The 27,773-nt window shown below is 32.2% G+C and overlaps 2 protein-coding genes across 2 annotated transcripts; both read right to left on the bottom strand.

The window, feature by feature from the left end:
- Nucleotides 1-418: 418 nt before the first annotated feature.
- Nucleotides 419-8,916, bottom strand: LOC127843179 (platelet endothelial aggregation receptor 1-like). The gene is made up of 5 exons (XM_052373043.1): nucleotides 8,673-8,916; nucleotides 4,656-4,790; nucleotides 3,446-3,569; nucleotides 2,328-2,437; nucleotides 419-1,254 (listed from the first exon to the last, which is right to left on the bottom strand). The coding sequence occupies exons 1-5, from the start codon at nucleotides 8,770-8,772 to the stop codon at nucleotides 1,232-1,234; spliced, it is 492 nt and encodes a 163-aa protein (XP_052229003.1). The 5' UTR covers nucleotides 8,773-8,916; the 3' UTR covers nucleotides 419-1,231.
- Nucleotides 8,917-10,527: 1,611 nt separating this feature from the next.
- Nucleotides 10,528-14,871, bottom strand: LOC127840371 (multiple epidermal growth factor-like domains protein 11). The gene is made up of 7 exons (XM_052368782.1): nucleotides 14,838-14,871; nucleotides 14,143-14,280; nucleotides 13,515-13,652; nucleotides 12,756-12,893; nucleotides 12,455-12,592; nucleotides 11,441-11,578; nucleotides 10,528-10,538 (listed from the first exon to the last, which is right to left on the bottom strand). The coding sequence occupies exons 1-7, from the start codon at nucleotides 14,869-14,871 to the stop codon at nucleotides 10,528-10,530; spliced, it is 735 nt and encodes a 244-aa protein (XP_052224742.1).
- Between the last annotated feature and the right edge of the window lie 12,902 nt (nucleotides 14,872-27,773).

Here is a 27,773-nt window from a genome sequence, read left to right as displayed (position 1 = left end):
TATTTTGAGACATTTGTTTTAAATATTTTCTGAATAATTTTGGAAAGTATTCACATTGAAAAATAGCATTAGATACATAAATACATACAAGTATATTGACGAAAAAGGCACCCTTTTTAATGGCATTATATGGACAGTTTGTGCTCTAAACTTTATTTTATAAATATTTCTATGTGCAAAACCTGATAAATAATGTAATAAATGTACTTTTCATTTCATAGAAGTATACTTATGAATATAGAATATGAATATTAACAAAATATGTGATTACACAATTACATACATTGACTTCTTCTTTGAACATGCATCGATATAAAAATAAGTATTGCCGTGCCAACAACAATCAAATTGCATAAAAATGATATATGGATTACACTTAGTCAGATATTAATCGGATAGTTATACCAATGCTGTTTATCATTATGTTTATTTAGTGAAAAACAAAAAACAAAAACATATGCGTATTTCGGCAGATGTTAATGTTTTTAACAAATACGTTTCAATGAAAAAGCCGATAACGCAATTAAACGTGATCGAATATCAATACACTTTACAAATATAGTAATATAGGTTTAAAAGTAAAGTACTATGATGATTGGTATGTGTGTACAGTAAGATGACATCATGTTTGTATGCAAAATAATACTTGAATTTTGTTTTTGATTTTCAGCATAAACAAAAAGATACATTCTGAAGACACTTTACTGATAATTCATGACTGTGTTGGCCACCATCATATGTCTTTGCTCAACAGATTCTATTTTCAGTTCATTCTCATCATTCTCCGCATGGGTAACACTTGTTCTAAAAGTATTGTGTCATTGTTGATTGCATGGACAACGACTATTATAATGTTGAGATTGGCCATTGGCAACTCAAAGCTAGTGTTTATAATAACATATGTACGAGTGCTGATAGAACTATGTGTGGTAATGTCAGTCTCATACAATATGGAGTGCTTGCTTTTTTCTTTTTCCCAAATGTTCGCCTTCTGTTGCCCTAGCAAGTTTTTAGAGAGTTAGTTATAGCACATTGTTTTTGATTTAGTAAACCTTTAAAAATCTGTTAACAAAGCTGTTTGATTACGGCAAGATTTAAGTAACGTTAAGCATATTGAAACGCTTTGATCATTAATTTCAAAACACACATGTTATACAATTATTTAAGGGATCAACAAGGTCTGCAAGTATATTTATTCCGACAACTCAACGAAACGACGTTTGCGTACATTCTATGAGCGACCCTCTTGATCAACTGAAATAACAAAACGTATTTATTCTTAATATTTATAGTATTAATATCAAATAATGCATACATGGCATTTAATATAATCTTCAAAATTATGCCATGTTTTGCCGATTAAGTAGTTTAAATAAGTTTTAGCACAAAACAAGTTAATGTTGTTTTCATATAATAAGGCAACAATGCAGGTTCCCAACTAAAGCTACAGTTTTCGGTCTTCTTATCTGTTCTCGTAGTGTCCTTAGTGTCGATTCCCTCTTTTTCGCGTAGTGTAATGTTTAGGGCCGTTCAACCCGGATTTAACCCCCAATGTTATGCTTAGCATCGATAATTTCAAGGCGATGACCATGTTGTGTGTTGTGTGTGCTTAAAGCATCATTTGTGTTTGGTCTAATGCTTTTGTAACGTGCTTGAATGTTTGGCAAATGGTCAATTCCCTTAAATAAAAGACCTCTTGGGTATTATACGTTTTCTCTCTACTTGGTGTAGCTGACTGTCCAGTTTGCTTATATTTTTATTTTTCTGTCCACCAGTCTATACTGGGGGATAAATTGTTTTTGCCCTGTCTGTTAGTTTGTTGGTATGTTGGTTTGAGTCAAACTTTAATATTGGTCATTTCTTTTGCAATATTGAAGATAGCAACGTGATATATAAAGCTACACATTTTGAGTTATGAAAGGTCGATTTCAAGGTCATCCTTCAAGGTCAAAGGTAAGATATATAGGGGCACATAGTGTTTCGCAAACACATCTTGTTGTATTATATAATGTTGTTCTTTTCTGCTTATATATACAACATATTAATGGATTACATGCACAATTCATTTCAATAAATTTGTTTTTTGTTGTATGTAAATACTTCACTGCCATATAATTTCTCGCTTCACGTTTCGTGTATTTTATAAAGTTAACTTAAAGCAATATATAATAAATAATACATTTATTTGAATAAAATATATTATAACTGAAGGTACAAATTTAATTTGATTGCTAACCCCTTTGAAGTTATTAATGTATTACTAATTAAAATATGAGCACTAAATACAAGTAAATATACAGTGCAAGAAAAAAAGGTTTTATACTTACTGTTTGACATTTGAAGGCAGTCATAGTGAGGGTTTGTTGATTTTCGTTTCAAGTCGTCGTACATGTCTTGAGCAGACGATTCTCTCTTAGAACGAGTTCCTCCAGCAGATCTTTAATAAAAAATATTTACGCATATGTCATATCCGCCTTAATGTTACTTACATTATGGATCAAATAGTTTGAATTTAAAAAAGTGTGTGTACATTGATTGTTTGTTCATGTAATACTCGACACGACCTGATACAGCTTATACAATTTGCAAAATCGACCATGAACATACAAGTGTGTGCACATTTGCTCACTCTGACACAATGATATGCATACTAAACAATATCGATGTGTCTGGCGGATATTAATGGAGGACGTAATGTGTATTTCTTTCTACAAAAAAAATATAGATGACCGATCGAATTATTAACAATATAGTATTAGCTATCAAATACATAAATGTGTATGCTCTATTTTCAAGACTAATGCAGAGTTAATGCGCGATTGAAAGCTTTGAGCGACACGCGATTTGAAATAAAAGTCACTTTTTGCAATGAAAATAAATCACGACCGCAAAAGATACATGACTTACAATTAATTGGTTTATGTCTACCATATCTAATTTTAAACAAGAATGCTTGATAGATCAGTAAGAATTGAACATACGTACATATATGTTTATGTCGTAAAACGATTTATATTATATGATATTTCAATATATACTTACACTTAGTTATATATTGTAAGACCTATGTCAATATTATTCAATATTTCGAACGCGTCTTTAAAGGACAAATTCGGTTTATATTTGTTTTGTCGATTTTAATGTTATATATACTGTATTAATGGCTATTATCCAACAGTTTTCATAATTCAGTACAGTTTTGATAAAAGTGTATTCAATAAATCAATACCTTTAATACCGTTAAATAATTAATAATATATTTAAAATTCTTAAAAAAAGATCTTTTACATTCAATTATATGGTTGGTATTTTTTATATATAAACGATTCTTAAATAAAATGTTTGTTTTTTAATATCTGAGTAAAAGTTTAAATTGCAATATTTCTAAATGCATATGGTTATGAATTGTGCTTATTAATCAGACTTATTTATTAGATGTACTTACTGTCGATGTTTTCGAATGCTGTAAACCACAATAACTACTATTACAGCCGCAACCACAACTCCAAGGGCCGAAGACACAGCTAATAAGGCGTTATGATACCTGTCACAATGGCACTCTGGACGCTCTGTGGGAGAAAAAGATTCCTTATCTGCAACATACATTTATAATCTTTATATTTTTTCTGATACGCAATACGTCTTTCAGAGATTATGAGAGTTACAATCATTAAAATGAGTATTTGTGCATTGATAAAAACAGTTAAGATTGCTTGTTAAATATTTATCACAAGTAGAAATATTAGAAGTAGTAGTAGTAAAAGTAGTATTAGTAGACCTGGTATTAGTAGTAGTAGTAGTAGTAGTCGTAGTAGAAGTAGTAGTAGTAATAATAGTAGTAGTAGTAATAGTAGTAGTAGTAGTAGTACTAGTAGTAGTAGTAGTAGTAGTAGTAGCAGCAGTAGTAGTTGTAGTAGTAGTAGTAGTAGTAGTAGTAGTAGTAGTAGTAGTAGTAGTAGTAGTAGTAGTAGTAGTAGTAGTAGTAGTAGTAGTAGTAGTAGTAGTAGTAGAAGTAGTAGTAGTAGAAGTAGTAGTAGTAGTAGAAGTAGTAGTAGGTAGTCGTAGTAGTAGTAGTAGTAGGAGTAAAAGTAGTAGTAGTAGTAGTAGTAGTAGTAGTAGTAGTAGTAGTAGTAGTAGGTAGTCGTAGTAGTAGTAGTAGTAGTAAAAGTAGTAGTAGTAGTAGTAGTAGTAGTAGTAGTAGTAGTAGTAGTAGTAGTAGTAGTGTTTGTAGTAGTAGTAGTAGTAATAGTAGTAGTAGTAGTAGTAGTAGTAGTAGTAGTAGTAGTAGTAGTAGTAGTAGTAGTAGTAGTAGTAGTAGTAGTAGTAGTAAGTTATAGTAGTAGTAGTAGTAGTAGTAGTTGTTGTTGTTGTAGTAGTAGAAGAAGTAGTAGTAGTAGTAGTAGAAGTTGTAGTAGTAGTAGTATTGTTGTTGTTGTGGTGGTGGTGATACTAGTAGTAGGTGTAGTAGCAGTAATATATGTAGTTGTAGTATTAGTTGTAGTAGTGGAAGAAGTGGTAGCAGTAGTAGTTGCATTCCTATAAGTAGTAAATGGAATGCAAAAATTACGGTCAAGTTATGAGTTGAAGTCGAGGAAGTGATATTCATAGAAATAAAGAAATGTAAAATTTGGTTTGATCGGTAAATCAATTCTTACGTGTACAGAAACCATTTTCCATTCTGTACCCATCGTGACATTGAGGAGACATGCCGCATGATCCATTGACGTGATGGCACATGTCGCAGTGACAGTCCATAGAGCAACTTTGTCCGTAGAAGCCAGGTTTGCAGGCTGTGGTACAAACATACACGGAAAACAATTTCGATAGTAGTGTATTTATAACAATCTATAAACCTATAATTGTCATAGTTGCATACCAAATATAACTTCTACCTTGTGGTTTCATAAATGTATTTGTGTCAATGATGTCGATATTCGATATTAATGTATTCATTATCACTATAGAAAATAAATAATAAATACTTAAAAGCATAAATTTATAAATTATGAACAGAGGATACTAAAACTCGCACATAAAAACGTAGTATCCTTAAAGGGAAATTATACGATTTTTATATGTGTTTAATTGTAATATATTAATAGAAGTATGCTACAATAACACAAAATAGGCAAGAAAAATTATACATTCAAGACGAATTTAATAAAATGCAGTAAAGACAAATAAGCGCATTCGTCTTTTTATTAGGATCGGAGTTAGTGTTCCTGTGTCGTATGAATAGATATCGTTGCAGGAAATTAAAATGATCCGTAAAACTAAATTTAGATTCACATCGTACATGCATGATATACAGGCCGGCAAATTCGTCTGTACAGACATTTTCGATTTCAGAATTAAATATCTGGCTTATTTCGCATTTTTGACACACGTTCTTCTAAACATTTATTTTAATTTATATTGAAATACATGTATGATAAAAAAATTTTACACATTTTATAATTTTTTATAAATTCATAAATATTTGACAAAATCGTATAATCTCCCTTTAAACAATGAATACAGATTTTAAGTTTGTACTTGGAAAGGTTTGGGAGGACAAACATGCGGCTACGGACGGGTGGGAAGACAGACAGAACAACATAGTGGTTCCAGAACAACACGTCTACTTCGGGCCAGTGATCAATAACGAGTAAAGTAGATCAGAGAAAATTCTGATGATCACTTCTTTAGAGTAATTAACCAATTGTTGATAATGCGTATCTTACAAGAAATTCATTTAAAAAAGACAATCGGCGCTGAACTAGATATTGCTGAATATAAAACTTCCTGACAATAATTGGATCCCACATGTTCGCATATTAGTTTTAAACACGAATTCCCGAACACCAGCCATCAACCATAAATTTAAATGTGTTTGACAATAGCTGCATCATTTAAATATATTAACTGTATACATCCGCTCTTTATTTACGTCATTTAAAATAATCGTATCACGTCAGTAATCTAAATTGATGAATGAATTATTAAGCAAATTAATCAAATTTTTAAATTAAGGCTACACAAAAATTGAACAAACACATGTTTATTATGTTGGTATAAATAATATATTAATATTATTGTCCCGGATAATTGTATACACGACAAACGTGCTCGATCTAATTATGTTAAACAATATACTTCACGCATCAATCGTATCGAAACGTGTGTATTGATGCTAAGTTCACGTAAAACCATGAATCCACAATTGTCAAATTGCTGCACAATCAGCAGTGAAACCGTTAAGCAGCAAGTTGCCCTTCATTTATTGAACGGAACAAAATATTTAACAGTCTGACACAGCATCAAAGAACGAGACGCAAAACACGTACAACAACACAAAACACCACTTCTGCCATAACACACTTTATTTAGAGAAACGTGTTGAAATAACGAATTTATCACGGATGTGATAAATAATTATTTATAAAAAGCGCAGCGCAATCACAATTTAATTAAACAATTCATTAATTACACGAGTAATGTTTGTTTTTTTAAGCTTCGTTAAGGTGAAATTATTGCATTGGTCGGTTTAACGTTTTCAAAGAGCAATACCTTTTGTACACAATGATGAAAGGAAAATCTTATATATATCTATATATCGGATATAAATCTGATTGAATTTGATATTAGATTTTTTTTATTCAGTTGAAAAACAGATAAAACATGTATGTTTTTATTAATTTGATCATAACGCCTAAAGAATTAAAAAAAAGAAATTATATCATGTTGACGATGTCGCTTTCTAGGGCTTAATGAAATAGCTAAGTGTTATATAGAGGGTATTTGTCGGATTTTGTTGAATTTCCATTTTAATTCACGAGTGATTATAGAGAAAAATATGATATAATCACTCATTAATTAAAATCGATATTCCGTATCGAACACATTTCCTGTTTATTTCATGCTTACAACTGATTATTTGTGTACTTTTGCCATTGCGGATAATCTAAGTTCATGTTAGGCGCCCCGAAATTACATGACATGGATGTTCAAGGAAAGCTAATCCGTATCTTGTTTTGATCATTCAATGAAGAGTAGTCACCCTCGGTCAAATTGTTGGTCACAATGGGGAAACCAACCATAGCTAAAAATAGTTCCGGTAAAACAATAAAAGTTGTCGCTAAATTTCACTATAACTATTTCTCTATAAACCACCGGAAAGCATAAGATAAATAATCCTTCAAAACGTTCATAGAGAGTTGCACGCATTATAATTTGCACAGTTATAAAGGCACTCCAAAATGGCAATTGTGACTAGAAATATGAGCTGTATGCTCATAATGTGTGTAGGAAACATATGTGTATATTAAATGTACATAATCATTACAACTAGAAACGACACCGTTTTCCCTTGGTCAGAGGGAATTGCTTGTTCAATTTATAGTTAAAAAGTCATAAACAGAATACCGCTTATTTATAAAGCATAGAAAATACATAGTAATATCAGCGTTTAATTAAAAATTTGAACATATAACACAATAAAACATTACAATTTTGTTTAGAATCATTTAAGTAAATCAAACAATCTTCCAATATCGTTCTTAATACAATATTGTAACTTTAAGTTGTTAGTGTTAAGGTTGACATCCTGCTTTAATTAAGGTCACGTCCTGATATAGAAAGTTGTTCACAGTGTCTTTGTTATAATTTCCATACACCAAAATCACATTACGTTTGGGAGCTCCTTGTTTACGGAATACAATACTTCATAATAATCAACTAAAACAAAACTCAAAGAAACAAAACATAGCGTCTCTTTTACAAATCCCTTTGCATCTTTGTATGTGAAATGTTTTTACAATATATTTCAATAGAATACACAATCATAAAAATGTCAATCCAATTATTTGAATTTAAGTGTTTCCTACATTTGATCAAACTGACGATGTCAACATGAATAATTAAACCAAACGTATTGATTGAATAATCGCAGTTCATGTCAGTCTTACCCACGGACAAATTAATGCTTTTCTTTACATTTGCACAATAACATCCGGATAGTGGCCGACAACAAAGCACAGGTTTATCCGTTGTCACATTTACATGTTGATGATCAATTCACGCCAAAGTGATATGGACTCGGACCAAAAACATAAACAGTTATTATTTTATTTATAATTTAGTATCTGACATTAGTGGGAGTTTCTCTATGAAAGGGGTATATCAAATTGAGCTATGTATTAAACTATATTAGCTATAAAGTTTTCTGAAACGCTCTCGAGTTCGTTTTCTTTATTGAGAGCGATCTAAAAAACGCTCCCAGTGATCTATACCATAACCAATACGCCACGGCGACCTCAAGTTGTTCATAATAGAGCCTTTGAATGTTAATCTTATGTACTTAAAACATCAAGTAACACGACTATGCAAATGGACTTTCTACAATCACCTATTAAATCGAATATTTAGTATGCTAGTAGTCCGTAAATGTGCATGCACGTATCATTGAGCGTTTGTGTACGAAAGACAAACATTGAAACATATCTCGACATATACAGGACGTAAAAATTATGCTGGCATTGATCATCATTTCCTCTTACCAACGCTAGAATTAAAGTTAATATCAGACGGTATATATGTGAGTTGTAGTCGATAAAGTACTGTTAGTAGCAATAAAGTAAGTGTAAACTTTGTTGGAGCATTAAAAGTAAATAATGAAAGCAATATATGCTTACGTGTACAGAAACCATTGTCCATATTGTACCCATCATGGCATTGAAGAGACTCTACGCACGAACCAGTGACGTGATGGCACGTGTCGCAGTGACAGTCCATGGCGCAGCTTTGTCCGTAGAAGCCAGATTTGCAGGCTGTGTAACAAAAATAGAAGGAATATCGTTTGAATAGAATGTATACTAAAAATCTATACACCTAACATTGTCACAGGAGGGATGATTACCCCTCGACACCGCAGGTAGTTGTATACATAGCAAGTTGTAACATTTGATTTTGGGGCATATCCAGTTTTGACCTACGGGGTATTGGATACAGTATATTTTTCATATCAATATATTGAGCCTTCTGGACATAAGGTTACCGAAGGAAAATTTGTCTGTGTAAGTCCATATAAAATACATGAAAACTGAGGAATTCATAGATTTTAACTTAAGTAAATGATTCAATTATACATTTGAAAGTGCCATTATACAAATTTACAAATCAAATATAATTTACTCGACATATTTTTTTAAGAGATCAGTCGTTTCTAATAATGTCTACATCCATTTATTTATAATTATCAAAAAAAAAACAAATTATAAATGGCAAAGGTTAATTACTTATGTACTTAATCGCACACAAGCAAACTTCTTTCTTCAGAAAAATGTTTACACGTTTAAAATTTCCGCGTTGGAAAGTGTTGGGGGATTAATGCGGAAAAACAGTCAGGAAAACAGATATAATGTTGAGAGTAAGCAATACACAAACAATAAATCTTTTTAAACTAATATACAATCAGCGTTGAAATAAATGTCCGTGTTGTTTTAAATAAACAAGTACAGGATAAAGATTTGATCCCCGATTATCTTTCACAAGCTTTAAACACACTTAAATTGCTTGATTACCATTAAAAAAGTCAGCTTCATCATTATTAATATCCTAACCGTTAATAATGCGATCATATCCGCTCACCCCCACCCATCTTATTTTCAACAGATAAAATATGCATAACACTACAGTATTGTTAATTGATTTATTAGCGTTAGGGTGAATTAAACAAGTCAAATTTATTTATATTTAATAAAGTTTAATAGTATATTGAACGCATCATTCGTATTGAAACTTGTGTATGACTGCTAGGTTCTTTAAATGCAAAGAATATATTTACATTTCGACGAATTGTAAATGTTAACACAGTTTTATTCCAACCCGCGTTAAGAATTATAAAGTTGCAAATGTCTATAAATCCTAATACATAGTACAGCGCGACGAACAATTTATGATTAGCGCATGCATAAAGTAAACGCGTTTGTATAAACATAACCGCGCTTTATTTATAGAAAAAAAAACTGCCTCTTCTTAGCTGTTTTTCACACTAGCCAGCTAAATAAATTCTTGTGTTGGTAAGACAGTTTCAGAATGAAATACCAGTTCCACACAATAACAATAGGAACTATAATATGATTCAATTTACTATTATATTTTCCCTATTTATTTGAAACATATACCATTTATAATGTATTGTTCTGACAATAAAGCATGATCAATTTAGTACTCGGATATGACGCGTTGATACAACTACGTTCTTCCTACTTCACAGGCCGATACTTGTGTAAAATTTCAGTGTAGTTTTTGTACATTTCATAAACATTTATAAGTTATGCTATATAATCGTTAAAATCGTCAATAAATACCTTAAACCGTTAACGAAAGTGTGCATGGATATTTGCGCAATTCTATTGGAAGTCACTTTCCCGCTGCATATTATTATCGCAAGAAATCTAGGTCAAAGCTCATAGTTGACAACAACGCCGATTAACGAAACAAATCTAACACGAATTAAGTGCTGTGCACCAATTGGGATTCACACCTTTATAAAGGCGCTTGAAAGTGTCATTTGGGCAACAACTATCATAAACCATGTCTACGTTTAAATTAAATACATTATTAAAGTTAATACTGGTTGTAGGGAAGATATTTCCAAAGTACTTATCAGCCAATAACATCAAGAAACGTGTTCATAAAATATTTCCCTAGTATGTCGCTTTGTTTGACGAAATTTGCTAGGTCGGTTTTATTCGAATTATCTTCTCAGAAGATTCAAATTGGTACCTCATATATTTTCGAGATATAAGGCTTCGAAACAAAATTTACACTTAAATGTATCATTAATATTGCTGGGCAAAGTGTGAGGTTGAGCGCTCTAAATCCGGTTTAGACCCCCAATGCTTTGCATTGACCGTTCAAAGGCAGTGACCCCAGCTTTATGTGTTATGTATATTGTTTTGTATTGTGCTGATTTTAGCTGTTTTGTACTGTTTGGCAATTGGTCACTGGCCTTAAATAAAGGACCAACTAATTGTATATAATGAGAATTCAATACTGCTCCAGCAGCTGGAGTTTCACTTCTTTGTATTCTAAATAAAAACCGGTGTTCGCCGCCCTCACGACCGGAACTATAAATAATCAATAAAGAGCAATACCCTGTTATTATGAAAGCAAGAGTTGCGGCTCTTGTTCAATGTTCTTACGTTCATGATATATATCTGATTATGAAGTCTTAATGAAACACCTATTAGAGCTTTCGAAATGTAACCTGGTCACTCTTTTATAAAATTAACCAAATGCAATATAACAAGGATATACTGATGAGCTATACATGGCCTTGATCGCATGCTCGGGAAGCTGATCTAGCATGAGCATGGCTATATTATCTAACGGCAGTAGAAACATACTAAATAAAAGATAAATATCGTCCAAGCATCATTCTTGTATCTTTTCTTACCAACGCTACAGTTACTGTGAGTCCACCCAGGCTCACATTGCTCATTGGAGCAGTTACCGGAGACATGGTTACAGTTGGCTTTGTGTAGGCAATGACATTGTGTGGAGCAGTTCAAACCAAATAACCCTTGATCGCATGCTGTAAAGGTGAAACAAGAGGAAGTAATACGAGCTATACAGTATTACTAAACTAAATTACTGTTCATTCATGTCACAAAAAATCAAAGGGTCAAAATGTACGTAATTATACATTTTTATCATGCATAGACAACACCATAGCAACGATACTATATAAATTTTGGCTGTCAAATAGTTGCAATCTTATCAACGCTACAGTTACGATAAACCCACCCAGGGGCACATTGATAATCAAAACAATAGCCAGAGATAGAGTCACAGCTTATCCCGGGTAAGCAATAACACTGGGAGGAGCAGTTTAAACCATATATGCATTTACCGCATTCTTTTAAAATGGAGCAAACGATACAGAATAATTTAAGTTAAAGTAAAGTGAGTAACATTGTTAACACAATGTTAAAGTAAATGAAGTACTATGTCTATAGTAAATGCACTATACCGGTAAGAGGTATACTTGGCTATACAAGTCGATACCACTACATAGGTATTTTATACATGCATCATTTCATTAAGAGCATAAGAAGCGGAAAACCCGTCATAAGTAAACGACAACTATAAATCTTACCAGTGCTGCAGTTACGAAGAGTCCATCCTGGCGAACATTTGTCATTTGGACAGTGGCCGGAAATATGGTCACATCTATTACCATGCAGACAACGACAGGGGAAGGAGCAGTTGTTGCCAAACAAGCCATGATCACAAGCTTTGAAAGTCGAACAATTGAAAATATCTTAGAGTAGATATCATCTGTATTATGATTGCGTAGAAAGTACGCACTTGATGCGAAATCATTAAAAATCGCTTTCATGCGTACAAACTATAGCAGTCTTGATAGTTAATTATTAAGCTTTTATCAAGTGTCAAAATTATATCATACCAACGCTACAGTTGCTTTCTGTCCATCCAGGTGCACATAGGTTATCAGGACAGAGACCGGAACTTTTGTCACAACTTGCTCCGAAGAGGCAATGACAACGGGATGAGCAGTTCTTACCAAACATATCTGGATTGCATGCTAGAAGAGTAGAGGAAACAACAATATTCGTATATGACACAGCAGATTTTAATTCATATTTATACAAACAATACTCCTAAATGATTTTCTCACAGACACAGGCTAATTTTTAATGCCCCGATTCATAACTTAGCTGGCTTCAAATCAACAATAAATCGCTTACCTACGCTGCAGTTACTTTGTGTCCACCCAGGTGCACAAAGATCATCAGGACAATTGCCAAAAACAGGATCACATCTAACGCCGTTGATACAGTGGCATTCATACGAGCAGTTTTCGCCAAAGTTCCCATGATCGCAAGCTATGATATAGTATATTGAGAATTAGTAATAGCGCTTAAGCCATTTAATTTGATAGCGTTTACGGTGAACTTCAAATAGAAGGTGAAAAATATCAATAATTGTACCTGACGACATAATTATCACAGTTCTAGAGCCACATGAAATTGTAAGTAAAACATAAAGTTGCAGGCTATACCAAAATTGTATACTCGCTCTATACACTATTATGAACATCAAAATCAACCATTGATCTGACTTATATCTCACATTTCTATTTCACCCAAGCAATAATTATTTTGCATCCACCCAGGCGCACATATAAAGTAGGTTTCTGTAAACAAAGTAATGGCCATAATTTCCCCTTATTACCAGGGAAAGACGCAAGTAAAACAAAACATACCTGAATCACAAGATGCATGCTAATATATCCATTCGCAAAAGGTTGAAGTAATAATTAAAAAGTCTTCCAGAAATACATTAACTGAGATAATGCGGGACAACATAATACACCTCAATAGCTCGGTCATTTTTTTAATGAGAAACATTCTAAGAAGTAGATATAGATTTTGCATAAATATATACATTAAATTGTTACAATACAAAATTATTAATAACATGATTATCACCATGTTATTACGCACCTACGCTACAGTTGTCATGCGTCCAGCCAGCTGCACATCGCTTATTGGAGCACACACCGTCAACATGGTTACATGTTGCATTGTTGTGACAATGACAAATATTCGAGCAGTTAGAACCAAAGGTGCTACGGTTGCATGCTGCAATCATAAAACGTGGATTCAGTTATTATTAATCAAAGCTCTAAACCATAGAAGACTACGGCTTGCCAAAACTTTAGCTCTACATCAAGTCAACATGTAAGGGATTTTAAATAAAACTAGTTGTTCATGAATAATGTTTAATATTCCGGTTATTTATTAATCACGCATTTAAAAAATATTTTTCCTGATACATATAAAAAATTAATGTTCATGTTTAAAGATTCTTATTGGTGGTTATTTTTTCCCTTTGGCTATATTCATTGAAGCCAATAAAAAGGTCATTTTAATCTTTTGCGTGAAAGTTCTACAGAATAATAATACAAGTTTTAACTAATTACAACGACATTTGTGAAATTCAAAATCTAGCAATCAGATATAAATGGTTCATAAATATGCACATAAACTCTTATATAGTTCAGACAATAACAATGTAAAATTACTATGAAACACAAGTCAATAACAAGGGGATCTGCGTGTTGTTACGTACCTACGCTACAGTTGGCATGCGTCCAGCCAGCTGCGCATTGGTTATTGGGACAGCCACCGTCAACATGGCTACAATTTTCATTGTTTACACATTGGCAAATGTTGGAGCAGTTAGAACCAAAGGTTCCTTGGATGCAGGCTGTAATAGTAAAATGTCGATTCAGCCATAATAATTCAAAGTGGTGAACGCTGGTAAACTGTGGCTTGCCATAAATTTAATGTTACATCAAGTAAGTATGTCAGGAAATGTTCGAGACAACTGATTCTCCATTCAGAATTATTCGAGTTCAAGTATTTTACATATGACACGTTGCTAACATCTTATAAACATCCCATTTATCAAATTGATATTCCACGGCTTTGATAAGCGTGTTTGTTTTGTAAATTTATCATCCTGGCTAACTACATTTAAGACAGTGACAAAAGGGGGATAACTGTGTAATTGCCATACTTCACTATACATATTTTGATAGCGGTTCTCAAGACTTCGACTTTGCCGCAGTCAAAACGATCATTATATCCTGTTATCACATATGAAAACATTAACCTATTAGCTATTATTTTTCGGTAAACTTACTTTCATTACATGCGAGTCCTCTCCAGCCGTCTTTACATGTAGCAGACACACAATTGCCCGTGACACTTTCACATGAACCCGTAAGACAATGACATGCTTTTGAACAGTTTGCACTGTACTTGCCGTCTGTACAGTCTGGAAAAATACTGACATATTATTATAGCGTAATGAAATGTCAGGTAGAACCTATATAGACTTTAACGGTTTTGTTCTGAAATTTAAATATACTAGTTATTTTAAGATTTATAAGTGTGTTATTCTTGGCTCAAATTCTTGTTTGTTGTTTTGAAAATCAAAAATGTAAATAGTGTTATAGCACCCATTACTGAAACACTTATGACATTCCACTAAATATTGGTACATGTTTAATATAAGATGCTTAATATATATTTATTAAACACTAATTATATATACCACCCATGGGTTACTTTTGAAAAATAATAAAAGTTTGTGTTTTATTGTCACGGCAGAAAAAAATGTATTCACAATGTACTAAAACAGCTGTGTCAAGTAGTGTCTTAAACAGAAATGTTCAATTAATCTGCGCGTCTTGATGAAGTTTACGCTAGAGTTGCGCTGCCGGTTAAGAAATGTTTATTAGGTGGTATGTGTTAACGCGATCATAAATATAAGAAAACAGTCAAACGTATAAAAAATAGTCACACTACAACATTGGGCTAAAAGTTTACAATTCATCATAAAAATGTTTGAGTCATTTAGCATCGCAATAATAACCAGGTATATAAGCGATCGTAAATTAGAGATATGTTGGTGTTAATGGAAATGAATATCGGTTCATAATTCATAAACACCATTAAACAAAATAAAGATAAAGGTCTGACTTACAAATGGTTCCCAATTTATCCGAAACAGAGATAGGAAGCCAATGTTTGGTGAGAAGTCTCTCAATTTAGCAAATGCAACAATACGAGTTATTCATTCGGGTGTACTGGTGAGAACAATTTTCAATATAATAAATATTAGCAATTTAAGTAAGGTCGAAACCTAGGACTGCACAGATGGGACAAAGCCTGAAAACAAGATAAGGAAGTAAGTTAGTTGTTATAATAGTTCAATTTCAGCACGCTGGTGGTAATACTTTTTTTACTTATGTGCGACATAATTTGCCATTACTTCGGTGCGAACCAACGAATAAGGATGCACATGTCGGTTAATATGTTAACAAAAATAAGTCTCCCGGTATGAATATTTTACGCGTAAAGCGATTTAAAAGTAAAAGCAAATTATATATAAGCAGGCCATAAATCAGCCTATCGGAAATCAACGAACTAAAACTTAGAGGTGCGTAAGTCCACATGCTGGATTATATGTTTGTGAACTATGCATGGCACAAGATAAAGCATAAATTATTTGCTTAAGAAAGAGTCCATAACTCCGGATATGTCCGGTTATCACAAGTTATGGCGAACACACCGGACCGAAAAATTAAGGTACTAAAGCTCATACGCAAGTTGACCTGTTTTTAAAGTTTAGGTTAGTAGCAACACGTTTTGAAATTATGCTTCCCATTTTGAAAAAGGGAAAATCAATCGTCCACCTCTAAAGGGGAGCAATCATAAAATTGATCTTAAGTATGCATTCAACAACCATGAAGGTAACAATGCTTTAGAACTTGAGAACACTAAACGGAATTCGTAACTATCTCATGCTTATATGGTTTGTTTGCTGTAACCATAACTTTTCTTCTATTATGAGCCTATAAAGATCTGTATAGGTTTTCATACACTAAATTTCCTGTCTTCTTTGTGTGTAACACACTGATTAATCTGCAATTCTAATTCAAACCATATAAGTCCGTTCGTTTTCATATTATCATAGTATACTTAGCAAAAACGCCAAGTTTACTTTAGTTTACATACACGTTGACTAGATTATACATGATCAAGACGAAAATTCCAGAATACGGAACAAGCAGGACATACATGATACACAAATGTGTACATACTTTAAAACGACGTAAAAAGGCCAACTAAGCAGAAATATAAATAATATCCATGTAGCCATGTTTTCAACGAGATTAAATGATCGCGATTTTATCTTACTGTTGTCCCAGTTGGTAATGCACATTTAAATTATTACAAATCGCGATTTTATAATTATATACATTATATATTTATAATTATATATCTGCTTGGTACTGTTTCGGATTTATATCATTCCTTATAAAACCAGTATCAACGAGGGAAAATGACTTCATTTAATGCGACGTTACGCAAAGTCACCTAACCTTGAGTGAATTGATATAAAAAAAAAGTTCAATGATTTAAAAAAAGGAAGCCGTCAGCTACAAAGCGCGTTACCTGCTTGTCGGTATATTATTATCTCGCATATGGTCATATAGTCGCCTTGTTTCGTAACTGCCGAAACTCGCACCGTATCTACTTCGCGTGGAGGAGTCAGTATCGTCATCGCAAAAGAACGGTTTGTGGAAGTGAACGCTTCGTTCTTAAGTGATTGATCCTGTCTTCCCAGTGATAATGTGATGTTGTGAAACTGTTCAAAATCTGCAATATACAAATATACATACGCGTTCTTTGCATATGAAGTTATATAGACTCTTTGATAAATGTAAGTTGGTTGTATAATATTTGTGGTTTTTTTTAGAATATCAAATCCTTCATGTACCTGTACCGCTGGAAATAGTAACATCGGCTTTTAAAATAACCAGTTAGGGAGGATTAACATGTAATACCAAATATGCAGGTTCACGAGTTTTAGTATCATTTTTGGACATTATTCGAAAGTGTGCAGAAACTTCCAAAGTAAATTTGAAAAATGATTAATGGAAGCAAATCGCGTAACTGAACGGCAATGTGACTGGCTTGTGTTCAATAGATCTACATATCTAGAGAATATTGTGTACACATTGGGGGCAATGTTGCACACAACTATATAATCCGACGGACGCTTCTCAAGTCGAGGGAATGTTTTAAAAAGTTGTTATGGTAAGTTTAAAATGCTTGTGGCAAAATAATCTTTGATCTGGAAGTAATATTAGACAAAAATATATTATGTTATGCATACCAAACTTGAAAAGTGGAAGAGCTAGTTTGTCATTAAATAATACTCACACACATGTATTGCATTGTATGGGGACATACATACGCTGAGAAGCGTATGTATGTTAGATAAAATTCAAATATGGGGGAAACAATCAAATTACATGGAGGGAGAAAACTTAAGGGTGATCCAAACAATAAAATACGTAGTCATTTTATGAACCTATAAAAAAGCTTATTAAATCTGTATCAAATGATCCAACCGTACCACAGTAAACGTTATATTCTGAAAAAGTTCAAACGATTGAGGTTTTCAGGACTAGCTCTTATGTTTATCACGCTTTTCGCGTTTTCGCTTTACGTGAAATCGGGGTACCTCCAGAGTAACACTCTCCTGGAAGATTCAGTGCAGTTGGATATAACCATTTAAAATGCAAGCCTTCGGTCTTTATAAGGAGCATACTAAATAGCACCAGATTGACCTATTCCTATAGATGTTAGCTATGCAATTACTGCGGGAAGAACATAAGTGTGATTTGCATTTTTTCTTCTATTCTAAAGAGACGCCCCGCAAGCTGATGGAGGAGTGTGGCTGTACTGACGATTTGTTTACGCTGGTATTGAAATTGCAATCAAAACTGACGCATGTTTCTGGTATTAGTATCCCTATTTCAAACCGCTGCTGGTTACTGATAATTGTAAGTGAAACAACGTGTTTAGGTTTTAAATGTTAATATGTATGTCCTTTTATAATTTTATCATTTATAGTTTAAAAGGACAAAAACCCTAGCACATCCTTTTCAGCCTGCATACTGCTACACTTCAATCATTGGGTATTTTAAGTGCTTAGTGTTTTCTAATTTTCACTCTCGTGTAAGAAAACGCATGTAATCTATGGAAAATGGTTCTTGTAAGATTTATAACATTTTCACTATAAAACGTATACTAATAATTCAATGATGTTCTTCTTATAGTATATAATATTTAAACATTAACGTTTCTATAAGTATATTCATATAATGTCTTCCTAATTATTTCGTCAATTTATTACATTCATTCATTGTATGATTACACGTGTATCAGAACAATTTATACCTGTAGAGTTTATGTAAATATGTAATTCTGTCAATGCCTTGTAGGAAATAATTTATAGAAAAAGCGGATGTCTAAAAGGCAAACGGATGTGTTAGTTTTAAATCAATTATATTAATCTGTGATATTAACGTTACTAAACCTTTATATGTTTGTCATGAATTAGCGTTTATATCTACGCACTTTTCTCGGTACGCCCAAAAACTAGAATCTTTTCCACGAGATAAGTCTTGTCAAGTGTCAGTTGCACCGATGATGGTCTTTTAAGAACTGCGCAACATCCACAATTGTCCGCATAGTCTGTGTAATATACAATACCATCGTTGACATTATCTGCAGTCATGTCCTGCCATGGAGCCCCTTCTGATGTCACCGTGATGCTTGAATTAATGATTTGGATGGGATCTGAAGTATAAGCAAAAAGCCCTGATAATACAAGGATTCCGGTACTAAAATAAAAAAAATGTTTATTACCGATATTAATAATGTAGTGTATGTCTGTCGTTGTCATATATAAAAAGGGAGGAAATAATTCACAGAACGAGCAAATTTTTTATAACACTGAGCTAATAAAAATGGTTCAATCATTTAACTATCTCGGCATTGTACTATCAAGAGGTGGGTCATTTATACATATTACTCAAACTTTATCCGATAAAGGCTTAAAGGCTATGGGGTCGCTTTTTGCAATCACCAAAGACGTGCATGTTCCTGTTAAAATAATATTAAATTTGTTCGATTCTGATGTTACTTTAATACCGTGTTATGCGTGTGAGGTTTGGGGGTTTGTAAATGCTGATAATACTGAAAGAGTTCATAGAAGATGTTTTAAACGAATACTTGATGTCAAAATGAGTACCCCTAATTCAGCTGTGTACGGGGAACTAGGGCGATACCCATTATATATAAATCGCTATGTACGAATTATAAAATATTTTATAAAAGTGTATACTGTTAAGCAAACTAATTGTATATTATATATACACTATGTTATATGAGAACTGGTGCTGAAAATATAATACGATGTAACAATTGGATTACCAAAGTACGGGACTTGCTCCAAAACACTGTTTTGTAGATGTTTGGATGTATCCAGAATCAGTAAATGCAAGTGTATTTATTCCTATATTTAAAAACAAACTTATTGATATGTACATAGGTTTGTGGCTAAATGATTTAAATGTTAAAAGTTCATTTACTCTATACAAATTGAAACATCGATTTGAACTAACTGATTACTTTAACATAATCCAAAACCTTAAATTGAGAAAATTCATATCAAAATTAAGACTTTCGTTCCACATGTTAAAAATTGAATCTTGGAGACATATAAATATTCCTAAAAACGAACGCAAATGTAATATATGTAACTCAAGTGATATTGAAGACGAATACCATTGTGTAATTGTATGTCCTCCTTATACAGATATAAGAAAAATGTATATTGACAAATTCTATTATAACCGACCTAGTATGCATAAATTTATTATTTTGTTAACAAATACTAAAACCAAAGTCCTAAATAAACTCGCGATATATTGTAAAAATGCTTTTAAAATGAGAACTGATAAATTGAATGCAAACGTTGGGTAATATATTAGCCTAAGTGCATTTTAACACCTTTTTATGTACTATTTTGGTCACTTTTGCATTACTATGCATGTGCTTATTGCTTATATATTGTCAGTTATGTATACATTGTATGCAACGATGAACTGGAAATGTTCAAGTTATTTGAATAAACTTTCTGTTCTGTTCTTTCTGTTCTGTTGTTTAAGAAGCATATGTTTATGTTAAGAATGTCTGTTTTAATGTTGTTCGCACACTATGAAAGGGGTTATATATCATGTGTAGACGATCTGAATTGGTGGACAATTCGGTGAATAACTTCCATGGATTGTCTGAAGTATAACTTGCGAACTTACTGAGTGATGCTGTCTCGTGCTATTGATATTAATTTCGGATACTAATAATACAACAATTATGTATGTGAATGTCCACCAAAAGCGGCTTAATGGATTAAGAGATGTCTTCAGCACTTAGACAATTAAGTTAGTTTGCAGATATTAAACGTATTTATGTTAAGCAAATCTCGTTTAATCGGACATGTTGGGCGTATTAACATGTTATAAATATTCAAAGATGAAATGAATCAATTAGAGATAATGTTCCATTAACGAATAAACATAATTTACCAAAAACATAACTAGAATACAATCGTTGCTTTAAACCAGATTTTATTGCACGGTATCTGGCATACTTGTAATACGATACTTACAGTCTAGTGTAATCATATCAAAACCAACTTTTCATTCATGATAATGTTCTTGCCAAAGCCACACTTAATTATTTTTTTACAAAATAAAATTAAAATAGTTTTGTTAAAATACTGCCGCAGGGATATGACACAAAGTCGATTGATTATTAGATATGAACGAAAAACTTTTATCAGTTTGCCATTGCTTGTTACAAGCGTTAACTAACACAAAACTATTACTTTTATTAATACTAACACTATTAATATCAATATTATTATTATATTACTACTAGAAGTAGTAGTAGTAGTAGTAGTAGTAGTAGTAGTAGTAGTAGTAGTAGTAGTAGTAGTAGTAGTAGTAGTAGTAGTAGTAGTAGTAGTAGTAGTAGTAGTAGTAGTAGTAGTAGAAGTAGTAGTAGTAGTAATAGTAGTAGTAGTAGTAGTAGTAGTAGTAGTAGTAGTAGTAGTAGTAGTAGTAGTAGTAGTAGTAGTAGTAGAAGTAGTAGAAGTAGTAGTAGTAGTAGCAGTAGTAGTAGTAGTAGTAGTAGTAGTAGTAGTAGTAGTAGTAGGTTAGTAGTAATAGTAGTAGTAGTAATAGTAATAGTAGTAGTAGAAGTAGTAGTAGTAGTAGTAGTAGTAGTAGTAGTAGTAGTAGTAGTCGTAGTAGTAGTAGTAGTAGTAGTAGTAGTAGTAGTAGTAGTAGTAGTAGTAGTAGTAGTAGTAGTAGTAGTAGTAGTAGTAGTAGTAGTAGTAGTAGTAGTAGTAGTAGTAGTAGTAGTAGTAGTAGTAGTAGTAGTAGTAGTAGTAGTAGTAGAAGTAATAGTTGTAGTAGTAGCAGTAGTATTAGTAGTTGTAATTATTTGCAATACATTCATTTCATGATGGTGATGATCATGATGTGGATGATAAGGAGAAGGAAGAGGAGAATAATGGTGAGGATGTAGATTAGGATGAGGAGAAGGATGAAGATGGTGATGATGATGATGACGATGATGATGATGTGATGATGACGTTATGATGATGTGATGATGATGATGAAAAAGATGATGATGATGACGATGATGATGATGAGTTCGATGATGATGATGATGTTGTGTTGATGATTGTGATGATGGTGATGATGATGATGTGATGAGGATAAAGTTACCTGCAGTTGTGCTCACTTTCACTAAAAATCCAAGTATAAGCAAAACCAGCCATTCTTTTGTAGACATAATGAAATGACTGTCTGCTTGAAACCATAACTTATACCGTTAATGGGAAGAATAAAACAGGCGCCTCATGTTCAGTTAGAGCGATTTCGAGAAATATTAAAAATAAGCATAATTGAAGCGCGCCCTGTGCACTTAAATTTTGAGAACTTCCTTCTACACATATGAAGAAACTACACTATTTGAATTTAGTAACTTGATCGTTATCAATCTTCCTTGTTGCCTCCTGCATGATAATCAAAGCGTTGAAGGCATTGCAATTATTCGATTTTGAATTACATTTGACACAACTCATTTTTCATAAAGGAATTTATGCTTTTTAAAGCTCAAGTTTAAAGTAAACACAACACATTCGATGACGTTATGACTGTGCTTCAAAACAAATCTAAACAATGTGTGAGGACATGTGTGTGTACTTTAAAGCACACTATGGATGGTATAGGGATAAGTAAGTACTTTTTGATCAATCAAATGGCCCCTTGTAAGACTTCTTGAAAGTATAGAAACCATGATGCAAACGTGGCATCTTGCACTATAAGAACTAGTCACCAATAAATGAATACGTCGTCGGAATTATCAATGAATGCAATTATATTATATAAATTCGCTTTACTTGTGTGTAGTAATATCATTTTAACAAACTAGAATGCATTACACGATTAATGAAATTATATATTATTAATATTAATATATTATTTAACTCACGAATTAGGTAGAACAACCGACCCGGCTCTTTACACTTTGGTGTTCATGCGGGGTTACCCTAGGATCGTACAAAGGTGTCAAAACGCCTCAAACTCAAACTGCTGAACTGAACACTACACTCAAGTGTTTAAGTGGTACAGCAATTTAATCCAAATCATACTTTCTGCTCTTTGTCTGTATTTAGTATAGTTAAACTTGTACTCTTTGTCTGTATTTAGTATAGTTAAACTTGTACTAATGTATAATGTTAGTGAGAAGAAAGAACAATGTACACTATACAATATTGTTTTTATTACCGAAAAAATGCTGATGAATAGAATAATTAGGTCAACTCTGCAACATCCGTTAAAATAAATGCTTTTAGATTGGCTTTTCGAACATCGAAAACTTAACCAAAGCGAAACAACAACAACGACAAATAAGGAACCAGTTCGATATATATTGTAGTACTCATATATACAATAAACTTTAAATCCATGAAGCTGAATAAGTACTTGTTGATTAATTAAACAAAATTAAAGAACGAGCAGAGTAGAGGAGCTAATAATTGTTAACAAGAAATTAAAAAAAAATCAGGTACAACAAGATCAATTTTACCACTATTTAACATTTTCAAACACAAACACTTTTTCTAAAATTAATAAGTTATATTTTATAATCATTGAAAATAGTCAATAAAGTACTAAAAATGGATAAGACAACGGTCGAGAGGTAATTAGCAGAAAGACAGGGTTACTGTACACTCGAATGCGGATTTTATATCAAACATGATAATGATTATGCATTTAGACGGTAATTGGTTGACTATTTAAAGAATACGTCTCCGATTTCACTCACGTTCGCCATCTATCTAGCCACTCAGCCAATTGACACATGATTTTCATAATCTTGAGACAGCAAATGTCTCCCAGGATGTTCATTTGTTCCATAAGTAATAGAATGTTGAGGTCTATTAAGATTTTGGATGATAAAGAGACATTTAATTATAATTAACCTGAGTACAGAATGTTATGTTCTAAGAATATATGCAATAAAACGACCACTTTGTTTTAATTCGGACTGTTTCTGTTATATGTCAAATATAACATTTCTTCTGTTGTATTGGAGCACTGATTGTGCTTTATTATACTATATAAATAAAGTGATCTTTAGGATGCGACCATTTTTGAGCCCATGGGCATAATTTGAACTAACGTATAATAAACTATTAGACGATGTTACACACCAAATATTAAAACCAATTTCCAATCGCAAAAGTTGTGTGAGTTTTTACCAAATTAATCACATTTCTCAAAGTTAACTCGTGTTTTTCGAACACGCAAGAATTATGTTAAACCCTGGTCTAAATCAAGATTACCTGTTGTTTTTTTTTCATTTATCTTTTATGTCAACCAAACAGTGACAATGACGCGGAATTGAGTTACACAACAACAACAACAACAACAACAACAACAACATTTATTAGCTTTTAAGCATAAAATTGCTTTTTAGCCAAATGTATAATATACACGTGTTAAGACATGGATGATAATAATTATGAGAATAAGATAATAATTATGAAAACTATGCAATGGAAGAAGTTAGCAAATATTTTACTGATTTATAACCTAAGATATGTTCCTTTAACATCGATAATGACAATTGGTAATAAAATCATGTGACACAAATATTTTACTGATTTATAACATAAGATACGACATAAATATTTTACTGATTTATAACATAAGATATGTTCCTTTAACATCGATAATGACAGTTGGTAATAAAATCATGTGACACAAATATTTTACTGATTTATAACATAAGATATGTTCCTTTAACATCGATAATGACAGTTGGTAATAAAATCATGTGACACAGAATACATTATTTTGCGAAATTATTTTCACTTTAACATCGATACGTATCAGTGCTCATCGAATTCTGAGAGAAAAAATTAGTCTACGTAGATTAATTAATGTGTCTCTAAATTGTTCCGTAAACAATTCGCATTATATATGTATTTTGAAAGATTAATGATTTCTTTTTTATTTTGTGTTCCCATTAACATATCAAACTTATTTAATGTTGGCCATGCTTGATAATATGACTTTAAATATTTTTTTCTTATATCTTTGTATAATGGACAAATTAATAAGAAATGGTATTCACTTTCTACAACATTTAGATTACAAAATTTACATTTTCTGTTATCACGTGCAATATTGTGGTATCGACCTCGTTCTATTTCTAATCTGTGTGATGATAGGCGGAATTGAGTTAGTGCTATTTTAAATTTCTTCGTTGTAATGATATCCAGGTATGGTTCGGTATTAAACGTGTTCTTCGTGCGGCAGTATGTGTTTAGTCTTGACGAATTAATGATTTCACTGTACCAGTGCTGTTTATACCGATCAAATAATCGTTGTTTAATAAGATTATAAGTGTATGTTTGTTCAGATTTTTCTGTCAGGGTTTCTTGTTCATTCCATACATAAGTTAAACCTAGCTGCTCGAGTATTGATTTGATTTGATAAGCCCAATTTCTATTGTTGTATGTTATGTTTTGTTCTGCGTCATTGAACATGAATGAGTATGTTATTTTTATGGGATTATCATTTGTACATGATATTAATTTAAACCAATATTTAAATATGTGTAATTTACGTATCATTGATAAAGGGTATCGTCCTAATTCTCCATACAGTGCTGATAGATTTGTTGATTTGTTGACACAAAGGATTTTTCTTAAAAATTTTGTATGTATAATTTCTAATTCTTTTCCTGAATCATGTCCCCAGATTTCCGCAGAGTAATGAAGAACGGGGGTTACTAATTTATCAAAAAGGTTTAATTTTTCTTTAGTAGGGAATTCATATTGGTTTACAACAGAAAAAAGGCGATGAAGTGCTCTGTTACCGTGTTCTGATATTGATTTTATTGTTTTATACCAGTTTCCGTTTTTAAATAAAGTTACACCAAGATATTTGAATGATGCGACTATTTCCAACGGTTCACCATATAAAGTGAAGTTGAAACTTGTTTGTCGGTTACTTTTTTCAAAAATAACAACTTTTGTTTTACTTATGTTTATTTTTAATTTGTATGTATTACAATAGTTTTCAATGTCATTTAACATTAGTTGGGCTGATGTGGGTGAAGTTGAAAATAGGACTTGGTCATCAGCATACGATAATAAAAAGAATTTTATATCGTCGATCGATATGATTCCTTCAATATTAGAATTAATATTTTCGATAATGTCATTAACGAACATCATGAATAGGATGCTTGAGCAAGGGTCTCCTTGTTTAACACCAGAGTATGAATTGATATATTCGGATATTTCATTGTTTAACCGGACGGCTGATTTCACCGACGAATACATCGCTTTGAGTGCAGAAATCATTTTAGTGCTTATTTGTTCGGTGATTAACTTTTGCCATAGTAGTGAACGATTTATACTGTCATAACATTTAGCATAATCAATGAAAATGCAATATAATTTTTGACCAGAGTTTAACACTTTGTTGATTATACTGTTCAGTATAAAGATACAGTCGACTGTGCTCTTTCCCTTTTGGTAACCAAATTGACAGTCAGATATAATTTTGTTTTCATCACACCATTTAGTCATTCTGTTTAAAAGTACCTGAGAATATATCTTTGATAAAATATTATTTAATGTTATTCCACGGTAATTTTTGGTATCGCTCGGATCTCCGCCTTTAAATATTGGTGTGATGTAACCCACTCCCCAGCTTTCAGGATATTGTGCAGTATCAAATATTGTATTGAATATGGTTTTGAGGTACGGTTTAATAGAATTGTATGTTGTTTTAATTATTTCAGCTGAAATATCATCAGGTCCACTAGATTTGCCATTGTTTTGTTTGAAAACTGCTTGATATATTTCCGACTCTGTAATTGGTGAATCGAGTTGTTCAATTACGGTTTGTGGTGTATTTAAATTATGTTCGTTTATTTCATTATCTATACTGTCACTTGGTTCGTTTCCGATTAAGTCATTAAAATGATTGAACATTTCGTTAATTTTAGGTTGATTTGTATTTTTATTATTAGGTTTATAGCATTTTTTGAGTGTTTTCCAAAACGTTCTTGGTTGTGTTTTTGCAATGTTATATAACCTCGTGCTTTCATTCATTTTGTATCTATATTTTGCTTTTCTTCGAATTACATTATAATTTGTTCTGTAATGTACAAATTGTTGTCTATTTGGGTTGGACTTATTCTTATTAAAGTTGTTTTTTGCGTTACGGAAATTGCATTTTGCAGTTCTACAAGTATTATCAAACCATTCTGGCGGTTTTTGATGCGGCTTTTTATTGTTATTAATCGTAAACACTTTTCCAAATGTCTGAACGCTATTTTCGTGTAAAAATTGTGTAAGAATATTAATTTGATTATTAACATTAGTTTCAGTAAAAATTGTATTTAATACTTGTATATTTTCATCTATTAACAAGTTAAATTCTTGTGATTTGTCATTATCAAATATTATTTTTAATTCTTGTTGTTTTGTTTCCTTTTTGTTGTTTTGTAAGTTAATATTATTTACTGTTAGAAAACTAAAATAGAGCCCAGCATGATCCGAGAATTCAGTCCAATCAAGTATTTCAAATTCATGAATGACATTCCGATGGAATGTGTCGTGGTGTGTTAGTAAATAATCGGTTACGCTAAGACCACGTGTTGAGGTGAAAGTGTAATTACCTGTTCTATCTCCGGGCATACGACCGTTAGCTATGATATGGTTGGTTGATTTGCACA

This window comes from Dreissena polymorpha, chromosome 8, assembly GCF_020536995.1.
Source record: "Dreissena polymorpha isolate Duluth1 chromosome 8, UMN_Dpol_1.0, whole genome shotgun sequence".
NCBI lineage: Eukaryota > Metazoa > Mollusca > Bivalvia > Myida > Dreissenidae > Dreissena > Dreissena polymorpha.
The sequence above is the reverse complement of the archived record's forward strand: the minus strand, read 5'-3'. Positions and strand labels throughout refer to the sequence as shown.